The sequence below is a fragment of the Alternaria viburni genome (assembly GCF_023758015.1).
Source record: "Alternaria viburni strain BMP 2772 chromosome Unknown scaffold_14, whole genome shotgun sequence".
Classification (NCBI taxonomy): domain Eukaryota; kingdom Fungi; phylum Ascomycota; class Dothideomycetes; order Pleosporales; family Pleosporaceae; genus Alternaria; species Alternaria viburni.
Genome location: NW_026055783.1, coordinates 229,328 through 251,839, shown reverse-complemented (window position 1 = coordinate 251,839; position 22,512 = coordinate 229,328). Strand labels below are relative to the sequence as shown.

The 22,512-nt window shown below is 52.9% G+C and overlaps 9 protein-coding genes across 9 annotated transcripts; 6 read left to right on the top strand and 3 right to left on the bottom strand.

Annotated features, from left to right (window-relative positions):
- Positions 1–1,546: 1,546 nt before the first annotated feature.
- J4E79_006786 (uncharacterized protein) lies at positions 1,547–2,584 on the top strand (the record flags this gene model as incomplete). Its single annotated transcript, XM_049355655.1, has 2 exons — positions 1,547–1,896; positions 1,942–2,584. The coding sequence occupies 2 exons, from the start codon at positions 1,547–1,549 to the stop codon at positions 2,582–2,584; spliced, it is 993 nt and encodes a 330-aa protein (XP_049209684.1).
- A 610-nt stretch (positions 2,585–3,194) lies between these two features.
- On the top strand, positions 3,195–4,604 carry J4E79_006785 (uncharacterized protein; the record flags this gene model as incomplete). The annotated part of the gene is made up of 3 exons (XM_049355654.1): positions 3,195–3,258; positions 3,314–3,781; positions 3,829–4,604. The coding sequence occupies 3 exons, from the start codon at positions 3,195–3,197 to the stop codon at positions 4,602–4,604; spliced, it is 1,308 nt and encodes a 435-aa protein (XP_049209683.1).
- A 795-nt stretch (positions 4,605–5,399) lies between these two features.
- J4E79_006784 (uncharacterized protein) lies at positions 5,400–6,246 on the top strand (the record flags this gene model as incomplete). The annotated part of the gene is made up of 3 exons (XM_049355653.1): positions 5,400–5,426; positions 5,710–5,862; positions 5,980–6,246. The coding sequence occupies 3 exons, from the start codon at positions 5,400–5,402 to the stop codon at positions 6,244–6,246; spliced, it is 447 nt and encodes a 148-aa protein (XP_049209682.1).
- Positions 6,247–7,447: 1,201 nt separating this feature from the next.
- Positions 7,448–7,883, bottom strand: J4E79_006783 (uncharacterized protein; the record flags this gene model as incomplete). The annotated part of the gene is made up of 2 exons (XM_049355652.1): positions 7,448–7,482; positions 7,532–7,883. The coding sequence occupies 2 exons, from the start codon at positions 7,881–7,883 to the stop codon at positions 7,448–7,450; spliced, it is 387 nt and encodes a 128-aa protein (XP_049209681.1).
- A 944-nt stretch (positions 7,884–8,827) lies between these two features.
- SSB1 (Heat shock protein ssb1) lies at positions 8,828–11,232 on the top strand (the record flags this gene model as incomplete). Its single annotated transcript, XM_049355651.1, has 9 exons — positions 8,828–8,870; positions 8,930–8,980; positions 9,038–9,164; positions 9,221–9,386; positions 9,441–9,750; positions 9,930–10,510; positions 10,563–10,589; positions 10,641–10,751; positions 10,804–11,232. The coding sequence occupies 9 exons, from the start codon at positions 8,828–8,830 to the stop codon at positions 11,230–11,232; spliced, it is 1,845 nt and encodes a 614-aa protein (XP_049209680.1).
- Positions 11,233–12,426: 1,194 nt separating this feature from the next.
- Positions 12,427–14,706, bottom strand: J4E79_006781 (uncharacterized protein; the record flags this gene model as incomplete). The annotated part of the gene is made up of 4 exons (XM_049355650.1): positions 12,427–13,920; positions 13,969–14,180; positions 14,380–14,575; positions 14,629–14,706. 4 exons carry the CDS (start codon positions 14,704–14,706, stop codon positions 12,427–12,429), a joined length of 1,980 nt encoding a protein of 659 aa, XP_049209679.1.
- Positions 14,707–15,151: 445 nt separating this feature from the next.
- Positions 15,152–16,640, bottom strand: J4E79_006780 (uncharacterized protein; the record flags this gene model as incomplete). The annotated part of the gene is made up of 3 exons (XM_049355649.1): positions 15,152–16,205; positions 16,260–16,488; positions 16,538–16,640. The coding sequence occupies 3 exons, from the start codon at positions 16,638–16,640 to the stop codon at positions 15,152–15,154; spliced, it is 1,386 nt and encodes a 461-aa protein (XP_049209678.1).
- Positions 16,641–16,918: 278 nt separating this feature from the next.
- Positions 16,919–18,523, top strand: J4E79_006779 (uncharacterized protein; the record flags this gene model as incomplete). Its single annotated transcript, XM_049355648.1, has 3 exons — positions 16,919–17,065; positions 17,115–17,122; positions 17,170–18,523. The coding sequence occupies 3 exons, from the start codon at positions 16,919–16,921 to the stop codon at positions 18,521–18,523; spliced, it is 1,509 nt and encodes a 502-aa protein (XP_049209677.1).
- A 470-nt stretch (positions 18,524–18,993) lies between these two features.
- On the top strand, positions 18,994–21,362 carry J4E79_006778 (uncharacterized protein; the record flags this gene model as incomplete). Its single annotated transcript, XM_049355647.1, has 5 exons — positions 18,994–19,499; positions 19,549–19,751; positions 19,808–20,321; positions 20,371–21,185; positions 21,232–21,362. The coding sequence occupies 5 exons, from the start codon at positions 18,994–18,996 to the stop codon at positions 21,360–21,362; spliced, it is 2,169 nt and encodes a 722-aa protein (XP_049209676.1).
- Positions 21,363–22,512: the final 1,150 nt, after the last annotated feature.

The following is a 22,512-nucleotide window of genomic DNA, read 5'->3' as shown; positions in this document are numbered from 1 at the left end:
CAAGAACCAGATATACAGATCACCTCCACTTGCGCTTCCTCCTGTATCTACTACTTGGTATGTACTTCCGCCGTTCTCTTCATCGCACAATGATGACAACCCATACTTTTGGCACCTCTTATTTTAGGCACACCCGTAAGGGCGTTGCCAGTGCATTCAACTTATACTCTGATCTGCGATCTTATCAACTTCTTTATTTACATGATACTTTACTGGCGACATGGACTTACAAGAAGCAGTTTTCAATTACATTAGGTTGTTGTCGCCTTCAGCCTCGTTCAGATCGCACTTTCTTGTTGACTCACGCGTACGCGGTTTCTCGTACACTGCTCGTGGCTTCCGCATGCTAGATGTCGTCACGCCATAGTCAAATATATCAATAATACTACATCCATGGATCCTGTGCCAGCTCATCACAACCCTACCTCACTCCGACGTTTTCTTTCACGCTTCATACACACCCCGCAACCCATTGCTCGTACAATAGCCTCTTTCAATTATTCAGCATGAAGCATACAATACTAAGCGCAGTCATCCTCCTCCCCCTCGCCTACAGCAGAACCGCCAAAGAGCTATGTCGCGGTACCGCTGAACTATCCTCTGATGGCAACTGGTACTGTTCTGAGGTCTGGGCCATCACCTACCGGAACATCAGCCAGCCTGGTGCCTACAATCGGACCACTACAGTCGATCCAAAGACTGGTATCTGTGGTCATGAACGTGTCGACTATCCTAGCGCAGGACCACTGACACCATTGTTCGGACAAGTATAATTTAACTCGGGCTCCAGTTGTTACATCGCTGACAAGATCAGGTGTCCATGCACCTTCGCGGGCCGATGAACGTCTCTCAACTCGCCGTATACCAACTACCCGGTGACGCGCGCGCTATGGGGAAGCGAACTACAGTACCTTTCTACAACCGTCGGCGATCGTTGGAGCAGCCAGAGACACCAGTGGCTACAAACCCTACTACTATGCTGACACAGTCGACATCTTCTGGCCGGCCCAGCCTTTTCAACAGGGATGCATGCACCACATCGTCTAGGTGCGTCTCGACGACAGTGACACGGACGGTGACCATAAACGCGGCCTGCTCCCCGACTGGTATTACACAGTCTGGACCAAACACAACCTACATAGGTTCTCCACTGCCGTGCTTGCCCACGTCTGGTGCTCAATCGATCTCTGGCTCTACACTTCCAGATCCGAACTGTACTTGCGTTGAAAACGAAGAGCCCGAACCCATCTTTCAGCGACCCAATGGGCAGGTTTACGTCAGTCCGACGCCGACACTGAAGCATGCACCGGAAACATCATCGACACAGGACACTATACCAGTATCACAGCATCCAGATGGACAACTTTTCGAGGTCCCCTCGCCCTCCTCATCATCACCGCAAGACACGTTACCAGTGTCCCAGCGTCCAGACGGACAGCTCTTCGATTCCCCTTCGCCCTCACCGTCATCAACACAAGACATATTACCGGTGTCGCAGCTGCCAGACGGACAACCTATCCAATTCCCCTCGCCCTCACCATCATCAATGCAAGGCATATTGACGGTGTCTCAGCGCCCCGATGGACAGCCTATCGTACCCTCGCCTTCATTATCATCACCACAAGAGACGCTACCAGTATCGCAGCGACCGGACGGACAGCCTTTTGACATCCCTTCGCCCTCACCGTCACCTCCACAAGACCCATTACCAGTATCACAGCGTCCAGATGGACAACCTTTCGACATCCCTTCGCCCTCGCCATCGCCCATTTCGAAGAGGCAGGGTTCAGATTGGAAGCGGATAGCATACTACACGTCTACATCACCGGCTCAAGCCACCGGGCTCAGCTTTATGGCTAACCTGGGTGATCCCCAAAAGTCTGGTACTTTTGACTAGTGAGTATTTCCTCGGTCCATAAATTTCGAAGCTGACATGTTCAGTGCATTTGGGAACTCGCTCAGCTACGTCACTCCACGGGGTGACAAAGTAGCGGCTGAGAGTCAACCGTTCGAAGGCACGCTAAAGACGTCTGAAAACGAGATCGTGGTTCTGTCCGATAAAGAGTGTGACGCAGACTGTCCGTACTGGAGACCAGACGCGACATCTCACTACGGCTGGTCAGGCTCCTCGAAAGCCTTCTTCATCGAATTCCAAATGGATCACTACGACAATGTAGGCACGGACCAAGGCCTCCTCTCTGACGCCCCGGCCTACTGGTTCCTCAATGCAGCCATACCTCGCATCCTCCAGTACGGCAACGACCGCAACAACATTCCCTGCTCATGCTGGTCAACAGGCTGTGGCGAGTTCGACGCATTCGAGCTTCTCAGCAAAGGGGCCGAACGCGCAAAGTCGACTATACATCGGCAGGGCAATCTGGAGGGTGGTGACTCCAACTACTTCAGCAGACCGGTAGGGAAGAAGATGAAGTTTGCGGTTGTTTGGCACTATCCGCACATTACGGCATTGGTGTTGGACGACGACTTTGATTTTTCAGAGAGCATGTCAAATGATGCGATTCAGAAGTTGGTGGCATACGATCCGGATAGCTGGGTGCATTCTCTGTATGCTATTGGGGACTGAGGTGGATGTTGTTTTGGCCTGGAGGATTGAGATATTCGTGTGAAGACATCTTGCATGCAACCATACACCTAGCAATACAACCAAAGTGCTCTTGAATTGCACAAGAAAATCTTTTGTCAAGTCCCGACACGTGAGATATTCGACCGAGGCAGGCTCAAAGCAATGCAATAATCATCTGAAGACGGACATGGGCGATGCAGCGGAGTGGGCCGGCGGTTGGAGTGGTGGCAAGCTGACGGATAGGCCTGCCCAAGCGGGCACGAGAAACCGAGGTCTGTTCGCGACTCAGCGTCCGTGAACGACGACCAGCCGCATCCCGGCCGACGACACTGCGCATCTACTCATCGCCTCCATTACCGTCTACACCCAACGTCGCGTCTTCGCATCCAACACATCGCCCAACTTACTGCTCACGTGCGGCCACTGTCGACGCGGATCCGCCCCTTGAGCGATTGCCAGTCTCGGCCGGCGCAGTTTCCCCGCAAAAACTCGCTGCCCCGATCGCCGCGAATTGCCAGCCTCTCGACGTTTGCTGACGACATCCGCCATCGTCTCTGCAAAGTCACTTTCTGTACTGCGCACGTAGCGCGGAGGAGGCACACACGGAAATATGTCTGCGCCATCGCCGCCAAAGCCCTGGGAGACAAGCAACGGCGCGACGAGTGCCTCGGTTGGTGAGTCCGCCAGCCATCCGATACGTCAGGGACGCCGCGACTAACAACAACACAGGCCTCACTGGATCGAATAGCAGCACAGCACCCACCTCAACAGCCACATCCTCGAGTGCGCCTCCGCTACCATCCGTACCAGACTCACTCAGCACCGTCGCGAACCGCAACGCGTCCAACTACTCGAGCATGAACAACCGATACGGCTCCCCCTACAGCAGCGGATATGGAGGAATGAGCAGCTACAGCTCGCCCTACTCCAGCATGGGGGGTGGCTACGGCTCCATGTACGGTGGAATGGGCGGTATGGGTGGCATGTATGGCGGCATGGGAGGTATGGGCATGGGCATGGGCGGAATGTACGGCGGTATGGGAGGCATGCAGGGCGACCCAAACAGCAGCCTCACACAATCATTCAGCCAGAGTACAGCAGCCACTTTTCAGCTGATTGAAAACATTGTCGGCGCGTTCGGCGGCTTTGCACAGATGCTCCAGAGCACATATATGGCGACACATTCTTCATTCTTCGGTACGTCCGCCCCTTTCCTACGTCCAGCGATATGCTAACATCGACAGCCATGGTATCTGTAGCAGAGCAGTTCGGAAACCTACGACAAACGCTTGGCTCGGTATTGGGCATCTACACAATAATGCGATGGATACGAACGGCAATCGCAAAGCTCACCGGACGACCCCTACCAGCAGATGCGACCGCCCTCACCCCCGCAAGTTTCGCAGCCTTCAACGGACGTATGCCCGACGGCTCGCCAGCCCCCGCAAAGCCTTCCAAGAAGCCATTCATCGTTTTCATGCTCGCAGTCTTCGGTCTTCCCTACCTAATGGGCAAGCTCATCAAGGCGCTCGCACGATCACAAGAAGCCCAAGAGCAACAGAAGATGCTCGAGAACCCACAGGCAGGGCAACCGCTCGACCCTAACAAGCTTGAATTCTGCCGCGCGCTGTACGACTTCACACCCAATGCCAACATGCACGCAATGGACTTGTCAGTGAAGAAGGGAGACATGGTCGCGGTGCTCAGCAAGAGCGATCCCATGGGCAACGCATCAGAATGGTGGAGGTGCAGATCAAGAGACGGACGCATGGGCTACCTCCCAGGCATCTACCTCGAGCCTATTCAACGCAAGACACCAGCACAGATTACCAGCGGAAGTCAGAGCGGAAGCCCAGCTGGTAGCAGAACACAAACAATGACGAACAGCAGCGCCGCGAGCAGGACTGCCACCATGACCGGAGCCCCAGCACCAGTACCAGAGAAGGTTGGTCCGAAGGTGGATAGCAAGGCGGGTGATATGGGTGTTGAAAGTTTCCAGAAGGGCGCCTTTTACTCGTAGGCTTCGAGTGTCGCTCTTGAGCGTATTCTTCTTGGTTCTACATCGCGTTTCTAGTAATGATTTCCGTTGCAGTGTCTTCTGCTGGTGTGTATAACTTGGCTAGGAAAAGCTACGGTATGGCGGGCGTATGGCGCGAGAGATATCATGGGTCAATACTATTTCGAATATTCAACAAAATATCCATCACCAGCGGTGGCTCAGATTCGTGTTGCTACACACAGTGTTGAATGTTGATAGATAGGTACTCCCTAAGGCGAAACGTACTTCTACGTCAATGACGACTTGGGTGGATGCGGTATACACTACAGATATCTCTAGTGCCATATAGCATTGAAGGGCATGGTTGGTGAACTATGAGGATGCCCAGATGGTTCACAGCAAAATGTACCTGGATAGCCGCGTTCCGCCCTGGCGCGCCGCGTGAACCTTCGCAACAAAGCCGAGCACCGAGACATCAGGCAGCGACGGCGCAAAGAATTCACACATCCTATCACCTCTACCTCGTGCCTTCCAGCCTCTTCCCTGTCGCTCACTCCAATTCTACGATCGAACTTTCCGGCCGCTTCTTAATCCTAGGCGGCTACCTGATACGCGCGCGGTTGCCCCTCCCCCACACGTTGTCCAATCCACCTGCAGGGTCGCAGCTTGTCCATAAGCTTGTGAGCTGTTCAGCTACCTCGGAACGAAGCTACAATACACGTCGTTCACTCTGAGTCCGCCCAGGATACATTGTTAGCTACATATACCTACGCGTACACCCCAGGTTGAAGGCGCGCTGCTGCTGCACATTTCACGATGTTCGCGTCGAAACGGTTAGGCAAGGTATGTTATTATGGTCTTGAGCTCTGGGATGGAGCTTGACTGCAATGCGACATATGAAAGGATCTAGAAGCTAACGTCTATTACAGGAGCTCGCAAAGGTACCGTAATCCTCTCGTTCATTGTTCGTTGCCCGTCGAAGCACATTGTCACCCGTTAGACGCCTATAAACTCCACGTATCGATGCGCGGAAGCCTCTACACCCACAATACGGCCAGGATGTGAAGGCAACGGATATGGAAATTCACACACGGAGGAACAGAGTCGCTAACACAACGGCGTATAGATGCACGAAAAACTCCCGCCAGGCATAACTCTCATTAAGGCTGACGACTTCCAAACCTGGCTCATGGACATTCAAGTTATGGACTCGAATCCGTTGTACCAGGGCGAAACGTATCGATTGAAGTTTAGCTTTACACCCCAGTATCCTATTGAGGTACGTGTTCCCTTTCCATACTACCTGCCTACCACCCTTCCCTACGCTCCTCTACCCACACACCCAACATCCGCACCCTCCCTCCAAACCAGACCTTGCTAACCCTCCTTCCCACAGGCCCCCGAAGTAATCTTCCTCCGCGACGAAACCCACCCCATACCCTGGCACCCACACATCTACTCCAACGGTATCATCTGCCTCGACCTGCTCGACCGCTCCGGCTGGTCCCCCGTCCACAACGTCGAAAGCGTGTGTGTCAGTCTTCAGAGTATGCTGACGAGCAACACGAAGAAAGAGAGGCCGCAGGGAGATGACAACTTTGTCAGGTATAACACTCAGCGGCCGAGAGATATTAATTTTGTCTTTCATGATGAGACGGTCTGAGGGTTATGGAGGGAATGGGGTGGGCATTTGGGAAAGAGGGACTAGATGGGCTAAAGCATGGAATTGGTGTTTAGGGCGTTCATTGTATGGCTAAAGGGAGGGGATATGGGAATGGATATGACGCAACGGCAGGTCTCATGACTATCGAATATGGAAAGCGATACACTCTGTGTGCAACTTTGACTCCTCCTCCAATTCGTGAAAGTCGCTCGCTATTGAGAGACATACTGCCGCCTTTGATGCTACTCCTATCAAGCAGTACAGTCTGTCACTCTCAGAAGTTCGCAACAAGGAGTGTGGCCATCTTCTGCCCTGAGCTTGTACGATCACAGCTCCATAGTTGTATCGTGGAACCTACAATTGACTCAGATTGACGACTACATCCTCTCCCCGAACCGAACTACGCATCATTCTCGGATCATGTAGTCTTCACTACACTTTTTTCCGACATAGAATCATTGATCCGGTCACCCATAATGACCCAATCGTAGAGAAGTACTCAAGACAACGGAGAGAAGACGCCGCCCCGGATGTCAAGGCATCTCAGAAGACCGCGAACGCAAAACACTATCCCAAGACCTACGCCAACCAGCAAAAGGCTGTCAGTGACAAGACCTTCCACTGCGCGATATGCAATGTCTCTTGTGGTGATCAGGCCGAGTTCGAGATCCATATCGCAACCCCAAGGCACAAAAGGTGGACAAACGAGGAAGGAAAGGGCTGATACCACTGCGCACCTCGCAATGAGAACTTCAGATATCCTTTCGAACTTGCGACATATCTAGGAAGGCTGTGCCATAAGGACACGGCTGAGAAAAATGAAGAGTGGGTGTGGGCAACAGTCGGAGGATGGGCATGGCGAAGACATGGACGTGAAGCACAAGCAGTACCCAGTATAAGGTTAAGAAGATATTTCGAATAGTTCACCACTGCCGATGCCGGCCGGTAACGACATTTCCATCTATACTGCGCACTATTCACATAGTCCTCTAAGGTAGCCTTCTCAGCAACTCTATTCCGCTGTACAGACTAACTCTTCCACCATGAATCTACGTCTCCAGGGAAGCAGCCTCCTACTCTTCCTAAGTGTCAACCACGACCTTCTTGACATACCAGTGATGTTGCAACATGCCCATTGTTCTTAAGCCAGCCAACTGCTGTGACTCTTTGTCTCCAAATTCCGCTGGGATGCTAGAGGTCGTTATGTTGAACTCCGCCTGTCCATGTTTACATCCCCTGTTATTAGTCCATTCTATCTCATCCTTCCAGTAGTTACCGCACTTACGCTTCATAGCTTCGCATGCTGCCCACGCATCATGCGCCGTGCCTGATATCTTTGTTTCGACGATACTGTCGCCACATTCGTCGATGGCCAGGAAGACAGTGTTAGCAGGGGTTATAGACGTGCCAACTATATCGCTGTGCTGGAGTTCGATTTTGATGTCGCTATCGTCGCCAACGCATCTTATAACACCGGGCTCAGAGTTATTAGGTACTCGCGCACAACGTGGTGTAATCTTTTTGACAGAGGCGACGGCTAGGGCAGGAGTGGAGAAGACGCCGACCACGCGGGGGATGAAGGTGGCGGAGAGTTTGCCTTCGATGCTGACAATGTAGTAGGGTTGGGTGCGAGGCATCGTGGTTTGTGGTAGTTGGTGAGATGGTTGCACGGGATCTCTGGGACTAGGGAAGTAGATATAGAAGAAGGGTTGGAAAGACCTTGAAAGAAAGATCGGAAAGTATCAAACCGGGGGTTACAAACATTTGTATGACGGCTCCAGGCGCACCGATAGGTAGAAGAAGCGTTACGCTGGTCATGGAAATAATCTATCGCGAAGATCGTCGTGGTCTTTGTTCCGGGACCCATGGACACGAGGAGAAGGGCAATAAATTGGTCCGTTTATGAAGACGACGTCTCAAGTAGGCAATCTGGTCCACTACGCTGGAAACCTACCGTGATACTCAACACCCCAAAAGTTCCTGAGATCATATTGCTAGAGGCATACCGGGTAAGCTCTCTGCGGATGTAAGCCACGACGAAGATAACCAGAATCTTGGATCTTGCGGCCATTGATTTGACCCGAGGGGGCAACACGATGGCCCAACTTCAAGAAAGGCTTGTTGGGGTCAGTCTGCTAGACAACTACCGTACCACTCAATGTTCCAAAGCATTTTCAGATGATAGCGCCGGGCGTGTACCGGCGTGGGTTGACAAGACTGAGGACGATATAGGCAGGTCTTGTCTCAAAACTTCCCGCTAGGCGTCAAATCTTGGCTGCGGGGCACCTTCTCAATGTCATGGTCCGGACTCTTTTCTTTCTCAGCGGGCCGAGGCTTGAGGATATATCGATGTTGGATGGATGGTTTTTCATTGAGTATCGATAAGCGCCGCGCCAGGTTAACCGAGTCTGCCTAGCGTCATTCGCCGACACTACGAGAGATCCCTGCCAGGCCAATTTTTCTCTGATCGCTCGCCTTTAAGCAAGCGCGAAAAAGATTCCCAACCCTCTTTTCCACCTTCTCTCCAACACCTTCCTGCTCTTCAATTTTTCAGGTTGTTCCTTATACACATACCGCAATCATGAGCGACGAAGTCTACGAGGGTGCCATCGGCATCGATCTTGGTGCGTAATATTCGCGAATTACCCCACAGTGGGATGCGTGTGTGCTAACAATATCGCAGGCACCACCTACTCTTGCGTTGCCAACTACGAGGGCACCAATGTCGAGATCAGTATGCGCCCGCCACTCCTGCACTCAGAGACCAGTGTCTAACAATGTTTGCCCACAGTCGCCAACGAGCAGGGTAGCTTCACTACCCCCTCGTTCGTGTCCTTCACCAGCGAGGAGCGTCTCATCGGTGAGGCGGCCAAGAACCAGGCTGCTATGAACCCGGAGAACACCGTCTTCGATGTCAAGTGAGTTCTGCCGTTCAATCGTCGCACGCGCGCGATCAGCCGACTGACTTTCGCAGGCGTCTCATTGGTCGCCGATTCGAGGACGAGACCGTCACAAAGGACATCAAGTCATGGCCATTCAAGGTCGTTGACCAGGGCGGCAGCCCTCTCGTCGAGGTTGAGTACCTCGGTGAGACCAAGCAGTTCTCTCCCCAGGAGATCTCTGCCATGGTTCTCGTCAAGGTAAGATCTGCGCACACACCAGCATGGCGGGGCAATGGCTAACAAAATCAACAGATGAAGGAGGTCGCTGAGACCAAGCTCGGAAAGAAGGTCGAGAAGGCCGTCATCACCGTTCCCGCCTACTTCAACGACAACCAGCGTCAAGCCACCAAGGACGCCGGTGCCATTGCTGGCCTCAACGTTCTCCGTATCATCAACGAGCCTACCGCCGCCGCTATCGCTTACGGTCTCGGTTCCGGAAAGTCTGACAAGGAGAGGAACGTCCTCATCTACGATCTCGGTGGTGGTACTTTCGATGTGTCTCTTCTCCACATCCAGGGTGGTGTCTTCACCGTCAAGGCTACCGCTGGTGACACACATTTGGGTAAGTTCTGGCTGCACGCTAACCTGAGGAGAAACTGAACAGCCTGGAGCCTACGTTGACTTTAGGTCACCTCTTTTGCAAGGTTTTGGGTCAATGTAGTCTGCAGACCTGTTCAGTTTTTCCCTTGTATAAGGTGGCTGCACAAAGTGCATTTGAGACATATACTGACTTCGTTGCAGGTGGACAGGACTTCGACACCAACCTCCTTGACCACTTCAAGAAGGAGTTCACAAAGAAGACCAAGAAGGACATCAGCGGTGACGCCCGTGCCCTCCGTCGTCTCCGGACTGCTTGCGAGCGTGCCAAGCGTACCCTCTCCAACGCCACCCAGACCACTGTTGAGATCGACTCGCTGTTCGACGGTGAGGACTTCAACGCCAACATCACCCGTGCTCGTTTCGAGGACTTGAACCAGAAGGCCTTCGCTGGCACTCTGGACCCCGTTGCCCAGGTTCTCAAGGACGCCGCCATCGCCAAGGACAAGGTTGACGAGATCGTCCTTGTTGGTGGTTCCACCCGTATCCCCAAGATCCAGAAGCTCCTCAGCGACTACTTCAACGGAAAGAAGCTCGAGAAGAGCATCAACCCCGATGAGGCCGTTGCCTACGGTGCCGCCGTCCAGGCTGGTATCCTCTCCGGAAAGGCCACCTCCGCCGAGACTGCCGACCTCCTCCTTCTCGATGTTGTTCCCCTCTCCCTTGGTGTAGCCATGGAGGGTAACATCTTCGCTCCCGTCGTTCCCCGCGGTCAGACCGTCCCTGTACGTATCGCTATCGCTAAATGGCTTTGCATTCGCTGACTTTTGCACCCAGACCATCAAGAAGAGGACCTTCACCACCGTCGCAGGTTTGTACCCCATGAAACACTTTTGATAAGACCATGCTGACAAGCCCCAATACAACCAGCAGACTGTACAGTTCCCTGTTTTCCAGGGTGAGCGTGTCAACTGCGAGGACAACACCTCTCTCGGAGAGTTCACCCTCGCGCCAATTCCTCCCATGGTGAGCTGATTTTTGCACCTCATGTTACGCACCGTTACTGACTTCTTCCCAGCGCGCTGGTGAGGCCGTCCTTGAGGTCGTCTTCGAGGTCGACGTCAACGGTATCCTGAAGGTCACCGCCACCGAGAAGACCTCCGGCCGCAGCGCCAACATCACCATCTCCAACGCTGTCGGAAAGCTCTCGTCTGCCGACATCGAGAACATGATCAACGACGCCCAGAAGTTCAAGTCCTCCGACGAGGCCTTCAGCAAGAAGTTCGAGTCAAGGCAACAGCTTGAGTCCTACATCTCCCGCGTTGAGGAGATGATCTCCGACCCCACCACATCCATCCGCCTCAAGCGTGGCCAGAAGGAGAAGATCGAGTCTGCTCTCTCTGACGCCATGGCTCAGCTCGAGGTTGAGGACGCCCCCGCTGATGACCTGAAGAAGAAGGAGCTTGCGCTCAAGCGCACTGTCACCAAGGCCTTCTCCACCCGATAAGCGCATCACATGACAGCAGCGCCACAAGGGCGTGCAGGAAGGAAGGAAGGGCGCACGTGCAGGATACCCAGACTGCGAGCTGCGAACGGAGTTTCATCTATTGCGGCATTTAACGATAGACTTGGTGTGTTTGGTTCCTTATCTTTCATGGGTTCCCGGTATTCAGGAACGCGGAAAAGTCTTCTTTGTACTTTCACGACGATGCCTGACGAAACGATCGTAATGGATGTTCTGCAAAAGTATGCCAGCGGTCAATGTCTCTTATGTAACTCACGAGGTAGCTACATGAAGAGAGTGGAAAGGAAATTGAAATGACTTCACTGAATATACCATCGTTATGAATGTTGCTGTGACGACTACATTGCCGTATTTTCCACCGGTGGTCTTTGCGATGAGCAGCGAATACCTCCTGGCTATATCATGATTCTGTTCTGTGATACTCTTCCAACACACCTCGGATCACAACAGACTCTATCATGTTTAGTTCCTATGTGGCTGTCGCTCCCACCGACTACCTCCAGGATACATCATGATCAGCATCTCGACAAGATGATGGGCCCATGTATTCGGCAAATTTGCTAGCGCCCTTGACTGTGGTTCGTGAATCGAAGCATATACATGGTGGCTTCTGAAGGAAAGCGCATTCTCCACAGCATGACTTCTTCTTCTTCTTCCTTTCCTCGATGTCGGCCAGCCATAGAAAGCTGCTGTTCCCACAGCCCTCTCCTCGACCCTGTTGAGGGTGACCTCGACCTTACTAAGGAAGAGCTTGAGGAGCTTGAGGCTGCGACAAGGGCGAAGGACAAGGCTTACGCATCTTCATACGGTCGAGAGAAGAGAGCGAGTCCTACAGAAGGGTGGAAGGCCAGTCAAAAGGCCCGCAACGCAAAACAGTATCCTCAGACACGAGCCAAACAAGTCAAGGCGATTGAGGAGAAGACCTTCTACTGTTCCGTCTGCGATGTCGCATGTGCCGATGCTTCTGCTCAAGCAATGCACAATGGCACACCTAAATACATGGTGGCTTCTTCCGGGAGGAAGGCGCATTCTCCACAGCATGACTTCTTCTTCCCTTCTTCGATGTCGACCAGCCATAGAAAGGAGGAGACACTATTCTCAAAGAAAAGTGTTCATTAAGAGAGTCTACTTCGACATATGTGCGCTATCACGGCTACCACCACCACCATCACCATCTCAAGCCTTAAACCTCTGCTTCTCAATCGCACTCCCCACCAACCCCTCTCCCTTGACCACATTCGTCGCACAAACCACAATCCTGCTGCCCCTCCCCTCTCCACCGCTCTCCTTCAACTTCTCGCCCACAAACCTCAGCGCCGCAATCTCAGCCCTCGTAACACCTCCCAGGAAGAAAACAACAATAGTCTTGTTCTTCTCACCTGCACTCCCATTCAACAGCTGCCGCGCCTTGACGGCCTTCTCCTCGCCCTTTTGCGTCTCATCCAACGTGGCGCCGCGGATGTATTTGCTAGCGTCGTCGAAGATGCGGAGGCCTTGGGCGAGGGGGTTGGCTTGGGCGCTTGCGCGGGGATCGGAGGGGGGTTTGATGGCGTTGGCGAGCGTGTGTTTCTGAATGATGGATTGGATGATGCGGACGCTGAGAGGCGCGTAGCCGGAGAAGGTGTAACTGATGTCGTTGGGGCTTGCTTCGTTGACGTCGTCGTCCCAGAGCTTGAGACTCTTGCGCAGGGGCGTGTAGTTTGTTACGCTGCCGGGTTTGGCCGGCGCGCCTACGCCACCGAGACTTACGCCGCCTCGTGGGCCTAGTAGACCCATCTTCTCGAGGGAGGCGAGGGTCAGGATGTGTTGCGGGCCGTATGCTTGGATGATGGCGCGCTTGAAGGCCTCGAGATCCTTCGGACGGATGCCGGCGTTGGTGGTGGACTCTAGGCAGAGCAAGCGAAGGATGGCGGGTAGCGGTACATCACGGTTGATGAGCTCATTGATGAGGTCGTGTTGTGTTGTTGGGTCGGCGCCAGACATGATATTCTGCTGCACTTCCAAACTCCGCGTAAAGATGTCGGTGCGCGTGAATTTGATAATTTCCTCAGCCAGACTGGTGTGTAGCTTCAAGCTGGCTTGCTCGGCCTGGTAACCGGGCAACTTGGCGACAAAGTCACGAAGCTCTGTAGTCGTCTTTGTGGCAAGCTGGTCGCGTCCTGTGCTGCTCTGCAGACGACGAGCTGCTTGGTTGAGCAAGTTACCGACGATAGCAAAGTTCGCATCACCTAGATCGGCGTATAGAGCGTCTTTCGAATCAATCATGATCTTGCGCTTCATACTTGTCGATGCTGATCCGGTCTGACCTTGCTGAGGCTGTGCACCACCAGCTATGGAAGAGTCGACTTCGGTCTGGTTGGCGGTGATGTTGAAGACTTCGTCGATGAGTCCCTCATATGTCAACTGAGTCAGTAGCGCTGTGGGAAAGTCGACTTCTCGGTCAATGATGATCAGACTGTCGATATTGGAACTAGGTGCTAAGCCCAAGAACGACGGTCCACCGCCGGCAGAGGTCTCACCGGCCGTGACTTCGGTACGCATACGGATGAGTAGGTCGGCAAGTCGCTTGCTATTGTCACCTTTGCCGATGATGCGCGGGAAGAGACCATACTTCTGCTGCTGAAGCATGAGCGCTTTGGCTGACAAGTAGATTGCGGTAGGATCTTTCTTCTACGCAGGGTTAGTATCAAATCCTCACCAGATCCAGGACGCACATACGAGATAAAGATCTGACACAGCATCTTCAAGTTCAAGCGATAGCACATCATCTGCAAGCGGCACGAAGAACAGCGGCCATTCGCTCACGCTCGCTTCACCCAAGACACCCGCCTCTTCGAGTAATTGGTCGGAGGTCATAGTACGGCGCGGGACCCAGAAGATGGAGAATTCATGTTCAATTTGGCTGTCTCGCCGAATACGTTTGATTTGATCTATCTAGTATGTTAGCACCGTACAATAGACTGCTCCTACATGGAGATGAAGGGCAATCCAAAAAAAGTGCTATGTTCAATCTAGGGATCAAGACTGGCTAGGCAGAGTGGGTACTGTCTGTCTAGCCTACTTTTTGACCCAAAGCTCCAAAAGCCGTGAGGCAGATGGAGGAAAGGAAGCCGAGGGAGCTTCACTTACCAGCAACAGCCATCACAGTCTTTGCTTTCTCGCCTCTAACCAGGAAGACGATGTTGCGCTGAGAAGAGTCGACATTGTCGTTCTCAAGGAAGAAGGGCTTGTCGACGCCATATTCCTGGAGCGTGGAGAACTTGACGAGCAGGTTGAGCGGGCCTGCGAGAGCTTTCTCTAGCACGAGGTTCTTCTTTCCTCTGATCTGTCCGCACGCGTTAGATGGTGCAGAGGTCTGCGACGTTGATATTACCTTACACCCTCGAGCAGGAGCAGCAGCTCCCGGCGCGCTTTTTCAGTTATATCCGCCGCATTGAGAGGTGTGATGGGCGCCATCTTCGCCGCTGTATCATGAATTACAGCTTTTACAAATGAGCCTCAGATGCATGACTACATGCAGTCGCCCTTGTGATGTGAAGGTCGATAGAGGGTGAGAACGAGGTGGTTGGATTTTCGGCTCTTAAGCGTTGGACCCAAGGCACGTGCACGACAGAGTCTTGGCAGAATTGTGGATATACGGCCAACACATGCGCTTGGTGATCTTCACTTGAGTATTATAATATCAAGATTGACTATGTTCAGGAACTAGAGCTAGCGCTTGCGTTCGTAACTCTGATCGTGCATGATCAAAGCTTGTGTTCCATTGTAGCTACCTCGGCTCACCTCTTAAAAACGGTGCATATATCTATAACACAGGGGTATACATCGCACTAACAAGTGATACGGAGATTATAGATCCATGTTGCTCTCCTCTTCATGCTACATAAGGATGAGCACGTTCCTATAACGCACCCAGAGCCCGCAACGCTGTGCGTAGCTCCTTCACAGCAGTATCTGCATCTTCGAAGTTCATCGCAGAAATGGCCCACTTGGCATGCTTTGTAGCTTCCATGATGGAATCCTCGTCATTCCTGAACGGACCCTGCGATGTTTGCTGGAGAGGAGGTTGTGGTTGAGCGTATGGATTCTGGTGGGGCGTTGACTGGTACTGCGGCTGAGCAGGCTGAGAGAATCCGCCTTGTTGGTACTGTTGTTGAGGCGGCTGTGGCGAAGGCGAAGCAAACTGATGTTGTTGTGGGGGTGCTCCGAAGCTGGAAGATAATCTCTGGGGCTTTTGCGGAACTTGTGGAGGTGTAGGAGATTGGTATGGGTTTTGAGGTGGTGGCTGCTGAGGAGCCTGGGCAGGCGCAGGAGACGCCGGGTTTTGATAGAAGCTTGCAGGATCTGATGGTTCCGGAGCTTGCGGTGGCTGAGGGCTTGTGGGAAGAGAAGACGTCATCGGGTCTATGTCCATTGGCGCCGTTGGTAGACCTGGTGCTGTCGTCTCTGCTGTGAATGTAGGGGGATCAGGAGCGTCTGTCCTCGGGAAGTATCCGCCACCGATCGAAACGACAGAGCCTTGCCTCGAGGTGCCGGGTTGTGATATTGGAGATACATCGTTGTGCGATGACTGTGTGTATCCAGTAGGTGCAGAAGGGAGGTTGGGAGGTGGTGGTGATACTTGGCGTGCGGAGAAGTTGGGCGATGGTTGAGTCGAGGTATTAGGTGCTGTCTCTACAAATGGTTGGTATGGGTTCGGGGGTGGAGCGCCTTGGTTTATGCGCTGGACTTCTGGGTCGTTTGGATCTAGAGCAGACGGCGACATGGGCTGCTGCGGTGTTTCCTGTACGGGGTTCGTCGCATTGGGGTCTTCGTTGGCCTTGATGGCTTTGACGATGCGTAGCGCGTGGTATTTGGCGAACTTGGTTTTGGATGTGATCTCCGGATCGTTGTTCTTCCATATCGACATGATCTCGAGGAACGTAGACGCGGCGAGGAGGGTATCGGCTGTCTGCCTGGGAGGCTGTTAGACCAAGCGGCAGCGATAAGGCTATGTTTGTAGTGCGTACCCATTGACTCTGTTCTCGGCCATCTCCCTTTCTGCCTTTGCGAGAGTCTGTAGCGCGAACTGTTCGCAGTATGCGCTCGCGACCGTGTCATCCAGCAAGGCATCCTCGTTGGGGTTCTCGGCCTTTGCTTGCTCGAGCTTTTCCATGAGGTCGGTCGTGTAGGCGGTGCATTCTTGGTCGGCCGAGTGCAATCCACCGGCGATGATTCTTTGCACTATGTAGAAGCGTACTGCCTAGCTTTAGTATACAATTCTCGTGTCGACGCGCGCGGTACTCACACCAGTAGGTGATGATAGGCTTGAATCGCTCGAGCTGGGCAGCGCGCTTCGCGAAAGACGCGAGCTGCAGGCTCTTGAGCTTTGCCGGTACTGTGTCGGCCATTGTTGGAGTAGATCGTGTACTAAGAAGACGCGGTGTTTAGTCTGGAGATGGATGCGTAGAGATGCAGGCGCCTAGAATGCGGTCATAGGCGCTAGTCCAGACTGCGACCCCTGTCTCCCCGCATCTCAGCTATGGCCATGCAACTTATGGCAAGCTGTTACAAGTGAAAGAAAAGGCCAACCTGGCAACTCCGCCATGTGAGCCTATATCATCACTGCAGCGGCGCCCCTCCTGCTCAGTCCCCATTTCATCCTCGCAACTCCACTTACACTGCAACCATGGTCCGCGCAACCACGCTGTTCGCCGCCACGGCCGCGCTGGCCCTGAATGCCCACGCCGAGAGCATCTACGGTAAGAACAGCGCCGTCGTCCAGATCTCCGGCATGGACTATGACCGAGTAATCGCAAAGTCTAACTACACTTCTGTATGTATAATCCCAATCTACTAGCAAGGACTATCTAACAACTCCCTAGATTGTCGAGTAAGCCATCTCCAATCATCGTCGCACTCCTTCCTGACACGTCCCAGATTCTACGCGCCATGGTGCGGCCACTGCAAGAACCTCAAGCCGGCCTACGAGACGGCCGCCAAATCCCTCGCCGGTATCGCCAAGGTCGCCGCCGTCAACTGCGATGAGGAAATGAACAAGCCCTTCTGCGGAAAGATGGGCGTCCAGGGCTTCCCTACCCTCAAGATCGTCCGGCCTGGCAAGAAGCCCGGAAAGCCTACGGTGGAGGACTACCAGGGGCCTCGTTCGGCCAAGGGCATCGTTGACGCCGTCAAGGACAAGGTTCCCAACGTGGTCAAGAGGGTCAACGACAAGAACCTGAACGAGTGGCTCCAAGAGAACAAGGACACCGCCAAGGCTATCCTTTTCAGTGAGAAGGGTATTGTCAGTGCTACACTACGCGCCCTAGCGATTGACTTCGCTGGTATCGTCTCGGTCGCACAGGTCAAGAAGTCGGAAAAGGCAGCAGTGGAAAAGTATGGAATCACCGACTTCCCGAGCTTGATTCTCATTCCTGCGGGCTCCGAGACCCCCATCAAGCATGAGGGCAAGGTCGATAAAGCAGCCATGGTCGAATTCCTCTCCCAAGTCGCCCCACCAAACCCCGACTGCCCACCCGGCAAAGAGAAGAAGTCAAAGGCTAAGAAGGATGCCAAGAAGGAATCCAAGTCCTCTAGAAAATTTGCGAAAGCCTCAGCTTCGCACAAGTCAGCAGACTCATCGTCAGCTGCCGCATCAGCGACCGATGAGACTGTAGAGGAGGCTGGCATGCCTACCGAATCGCCTGATCCAAATGTCAAGGACGAAAACACACCCGACCCGATCGAGCTTCCGGTAGAAGAGACCAAGCCTACCATTCCTCTCGTATCCGAATCTGCCGAACTGCAGACAATGTGCTTGACCGAACAGAGCAAGACTTGCGTCTTAGCCCTCCTTCCCAAGGACGAAGCCTCGGAGGCTGCAGCCACTGCCATCGCATCCCTTGCATCAATCCACAAGAAGTATGATGCTACCGGCAGCCATCTCTTCCCATTTGTCGGCGTCTCATCCACAAACCCACTTGCTGCCACCATCATCACAGAGCTTGGTCTCGGAAGTGCAGATGACGTCCACCTTATTGCCACCAACGGAAAGCGCGCATGGTACAAGAAGTACTCTGGCAGCTCTTTCGGAGCTGATGAGGTTGAGCAATGGGTCGACGCTATTCGCATGGGTGAAGGCAAGAAGGAGAAGATACCTGACTCCCTTCTGATTGCTGGTGAGGAGCCAGTGGCAAAGGCTGAGAATATAGAAGAGCAGGTCAAGATTGAGGTAGAAGAGGTTGCAGAAGACGTCTCACAAGATCCGGAGACGCCTGGCCACAACGAGCTTTGAGTGGGAAAAGCGAGCGTATAGTAGGGGAATTTCCATGTAAGAGGTATGCCAATTGACTGATCAATTTACTCTTGAACAAGCCTGAAGGTATTTGTTACTCCTGATTTACATTTCAAGATCTCAGGATCCTTGGAGCATCCACGCTGCGTACAGCAGGATCATGTTTTTCGCTCAGCGATGGCACCGACCTTAGCCGTCCGGTCTGGCCCATCACCCAGCCCAGCACCATAGCGGCTATTCACACACCCCTGTCGCATTCCACAAGAGGGACTGTACGAGACGCATGCTGTACAGAACTCTAACCATCGGGAGGGGAACCGAGACCGGGAGATTGCTCCTGCCCATTCATGAGGAACCTTCCACGGTTGAAATGTGCAAATGCACGTGCCCTTGTCTTTTACCTTGCACCTACTCACTAGGTACCTACCTGCCTGCAGCACAACTCCATCAGTAACAAATATCACTCAATCATGATACTTACTCTTCTTCTTGCGCTGACCGCCGTGCAACGAACAACAGCATGCCAACGAGAACTGCGCAGCCTCGATCTCGGCCAGCAGTCACAACAACTTCCTCTAGTACCTCGCCAGACAGCGCCGTTCCCACCGGTATGGAATGAGAATGAGAAGATTCTACACACATCTTTTTCAACTGCTCTTATCGATACGTGGTCCTCTTACTACACCCATGGCGACCACATTGCCGGACGCAACAAATCCATGGCGGAGCAAACCGCGAAGACGTGGACAGAGAATGGGGTACCTGCCTCATTTGTAGAGTATGAAGTATTCCTCAATTACCCGAAAGAGCAGAGTCTGGTCCTGAAGACGGGCAATTCCACTCAATACACGGCTCAACTGTACGAAGATGCCCTACCGGAGGACGAAACGACAAGCTACCCGCAGAGTCAAGCGTTGCCAGCATTCCATGGCTATTCAGCTTCTGGCCAGGTAGAAGCCGAGTACGTCTATGTTGGGTAAGTGGTCACTACTTCTACCGTGGTGAATCTTGCTTACATGTCATAGCCGCGGCCACAAAGACGACTTTGCTGCACTCACAGCGGCCAATATCGACTTGGCAGGCAAGATTGCCCTTGCAAAATATGGAGGACCGTTTCGTGGCGTCAAGGTTCGGAATGCTGAAGCACAAGGCATGAGAGGAGTCGTTATGTTCAGTGACCCTGGAGATGACGGGCCGCAGGAGGCAAAGGGACAGGTTGCATACCCCAGTATGACTTCCATTGCACTTTGCTTATCGCACGTGCGCATCGCTAACCTCGATCAGATGGTCCAGCACGCCAGCCTTCCTCCGTCCAACGAGGGTCCGTTGCGTCCATCAATCAGTACCCCGGTGATCCAACAACTCCCGGATACGCGTCAAAACCCGGAGTCGAGCGTGTCAGTAACCCTCAAAATCTACCCAAGATTCCGTCTTTACCCATCTCCTACCGCGATGCGTTACCTCTTCTGAAAGCTTTGGACGGGTATGGCATGACAGACAAGTCTATCAAACGTGATGGGTGGATTGGCGGTTTGGCTGCAACATATAGCACTGGTCCTGCACCAGGCACTACTCTTGCTCTTACCAACTCCATGGAAGACAAGATCACGCCAATCTGGGACGTTGTCGGCATCATCAACGGGACGAATGCAGATGAGACTATCATCATCGGAAACCATCGAGATGCGTGGATCGTCGGTGGAGCAGCGGATCCGAACTCAGGCTCAGCTATCATGATCGAAATCACAAGGGCTTTCGGAGAGCTGCAGAAGACTGGTTGGGTGCCTCGTCGAAACATGTAAGCCTACGAGACCTTGCCAATTCACCCCAAGCTAACTCCTCTCTAGCGTCTTCGCATCCTGGGACGCAGAAGAGTACGCCCTAATTGGCTCAACGGAATGGGTCGAAGAACATGCCCCCTGGCTCGCCGCAACAGCGATAACTTACCTCAACGTCGACATCGGCGTCGCCGGTCCACTCCCCGGCGCAGGCGCCACCCCCGAACTCCGCACCATCGCGCAAAAAGTCATGGAGAAAGTCGTCTACGGCAAACGAACTCTCTACGACGCATGGTACGATCTCTACCGATTCCGCCCCGAAGACAATGGCTTCTCCAATCTCGGCAGTGGAAGCGATTACACCGCTTTCCTTCAATTAGGTATCGGTGCGCTGGACTTTGGGATGGACGCGTCGAGTACGACACCGGTCTATCATTATCACAGCAATTATGATTCGTATCATTGGATGAAGAGTATGATCGATCCAGACTTTAGTATACACGCTACTGTGGGGCATTTCATTACGCTGTTGGCGTATCACCTCGCCGATGATGCTCTCATCCCTTTCGATATGGATGCCTATGCCCGCAACTTCAATTACTGGATCCGCGAGCTTGTGGGAGAGACGATGGGAAGGCCAAACAGTGGTGACCTTCAACGTCAGATCAAGCTTAACGAGCTCGCGGCTGCGGGGAGGACGTTTCAACAGGTCGCATCTGACTTCGCGGATCGGACGGCTGAAAAAGAGTTCTTGGGGAATGTGGTGAGGGTAGAGAAGGCGAATCGCATCATGCGCGATGTGCAAAGGCTGTTCGTGAGAGCAGAAGGCTTACCAGGACGACCGTTCTACAAGAACGCGTTGTATGCGCCGAATCGGGACGATGGTAAGTAGCAAAGGACGTATTGTGGATGTTGACTGACGAGATGCAGGGTACAAAGCGCAAATGCTTCCGGCGAGTATGGAAGCACTGCAAGATGGGAACTTACCGCTGTGTCTGGAGTGGAACGTCTGGCTGAAGGAGGCGATTGACAAAGCGGCGAAGTTACTGGCGACAGCTTGAGAAGATGGGCAAGGAGAATGTGACGTCATTGCGCCAATGTGGGTAGGTTGAGTTCGTTGCTGATGTCGCAGTAGCGATCATTGGGAGTAGCTTTGTAACGCAGTCAGCCCGTAGCACGTGCAACATACCATCGTCTCATGCTCCAGTAGTGTATAAATACCTCTCACTCGCTCCCTTCTATCCTTCTCCTCCATTCAAAAGCCACAACTTTGATTTCCAAAAACGCGGAGACCCAATTTCATGTGCTGTTCGCTGTTCTCCACTAAAAACACCATACCAAAATCACATGTCTGCCCTTCTCCAAAAATACCACCAAAAGCTACTCATGTTCCGGGTAGACGAAAGCCTCACCCCCTACACCCTTCAAAACTTTCCAATCTTGCGTCATCTTGCGTTATGGTCTCCCCACCGGCATATGAACATCTTCCAAAATCTTTCCGCCTTCTTTACATTCTTTATAGTCCACCGATCAGTTATCAAAACAGACTGATGATAGCGACATGTGCGCTCCCGTTTCCAAAGGTAGCGAATAACCAGATGATGTCTGCTCCTCGGCTTGACTACCGAAATTTCTCGAACGTCTCGCTATGTCTCGGGTCCCTCCTCGCCGAAATACATCATTTTCTGGGAAATTGCCGGAGAGTGCAGTAATAGCTACGGAAATGGTAGAGCAGTTTCCATGTGTGTGTGTCGCTGCCGACAACACATATATATAAACCTCCGCCAGTTCCTCCTCTACTCTTTACGCACACTGGTAATTCTTCTCTTTCTCAAAAATCGCACCCTAAAATTTGATGGTGCTCTGTCCCTAAAATGAACCGATACAATTGCATGGGCAGTTCCTTCCGCCTTTGAGTTCAAGCACTCGCCATCTTTACTGGACACCAAAAGGTCCGTCAGTCATACACATGGCCTGTTGGTGGCCTCGTTCAAAGATCCTAAGAAAACTTGCCATGTGTCGGTCTGGAGATCTGCGCTTCACGATACAAAGCCGCCTCCTTCGCGGCTCTCTCTTTCTTCCCCTTATTCTTACCCAGAGCCTCTTGCTACGAAAAGTACGATGTTCGCCTCCATGACTGTCTAAAACAGTATCGCAAAAGCTCTATGATTTGTGCGCCGCTCCGAGTACCAAATATGCACGATTTCATTA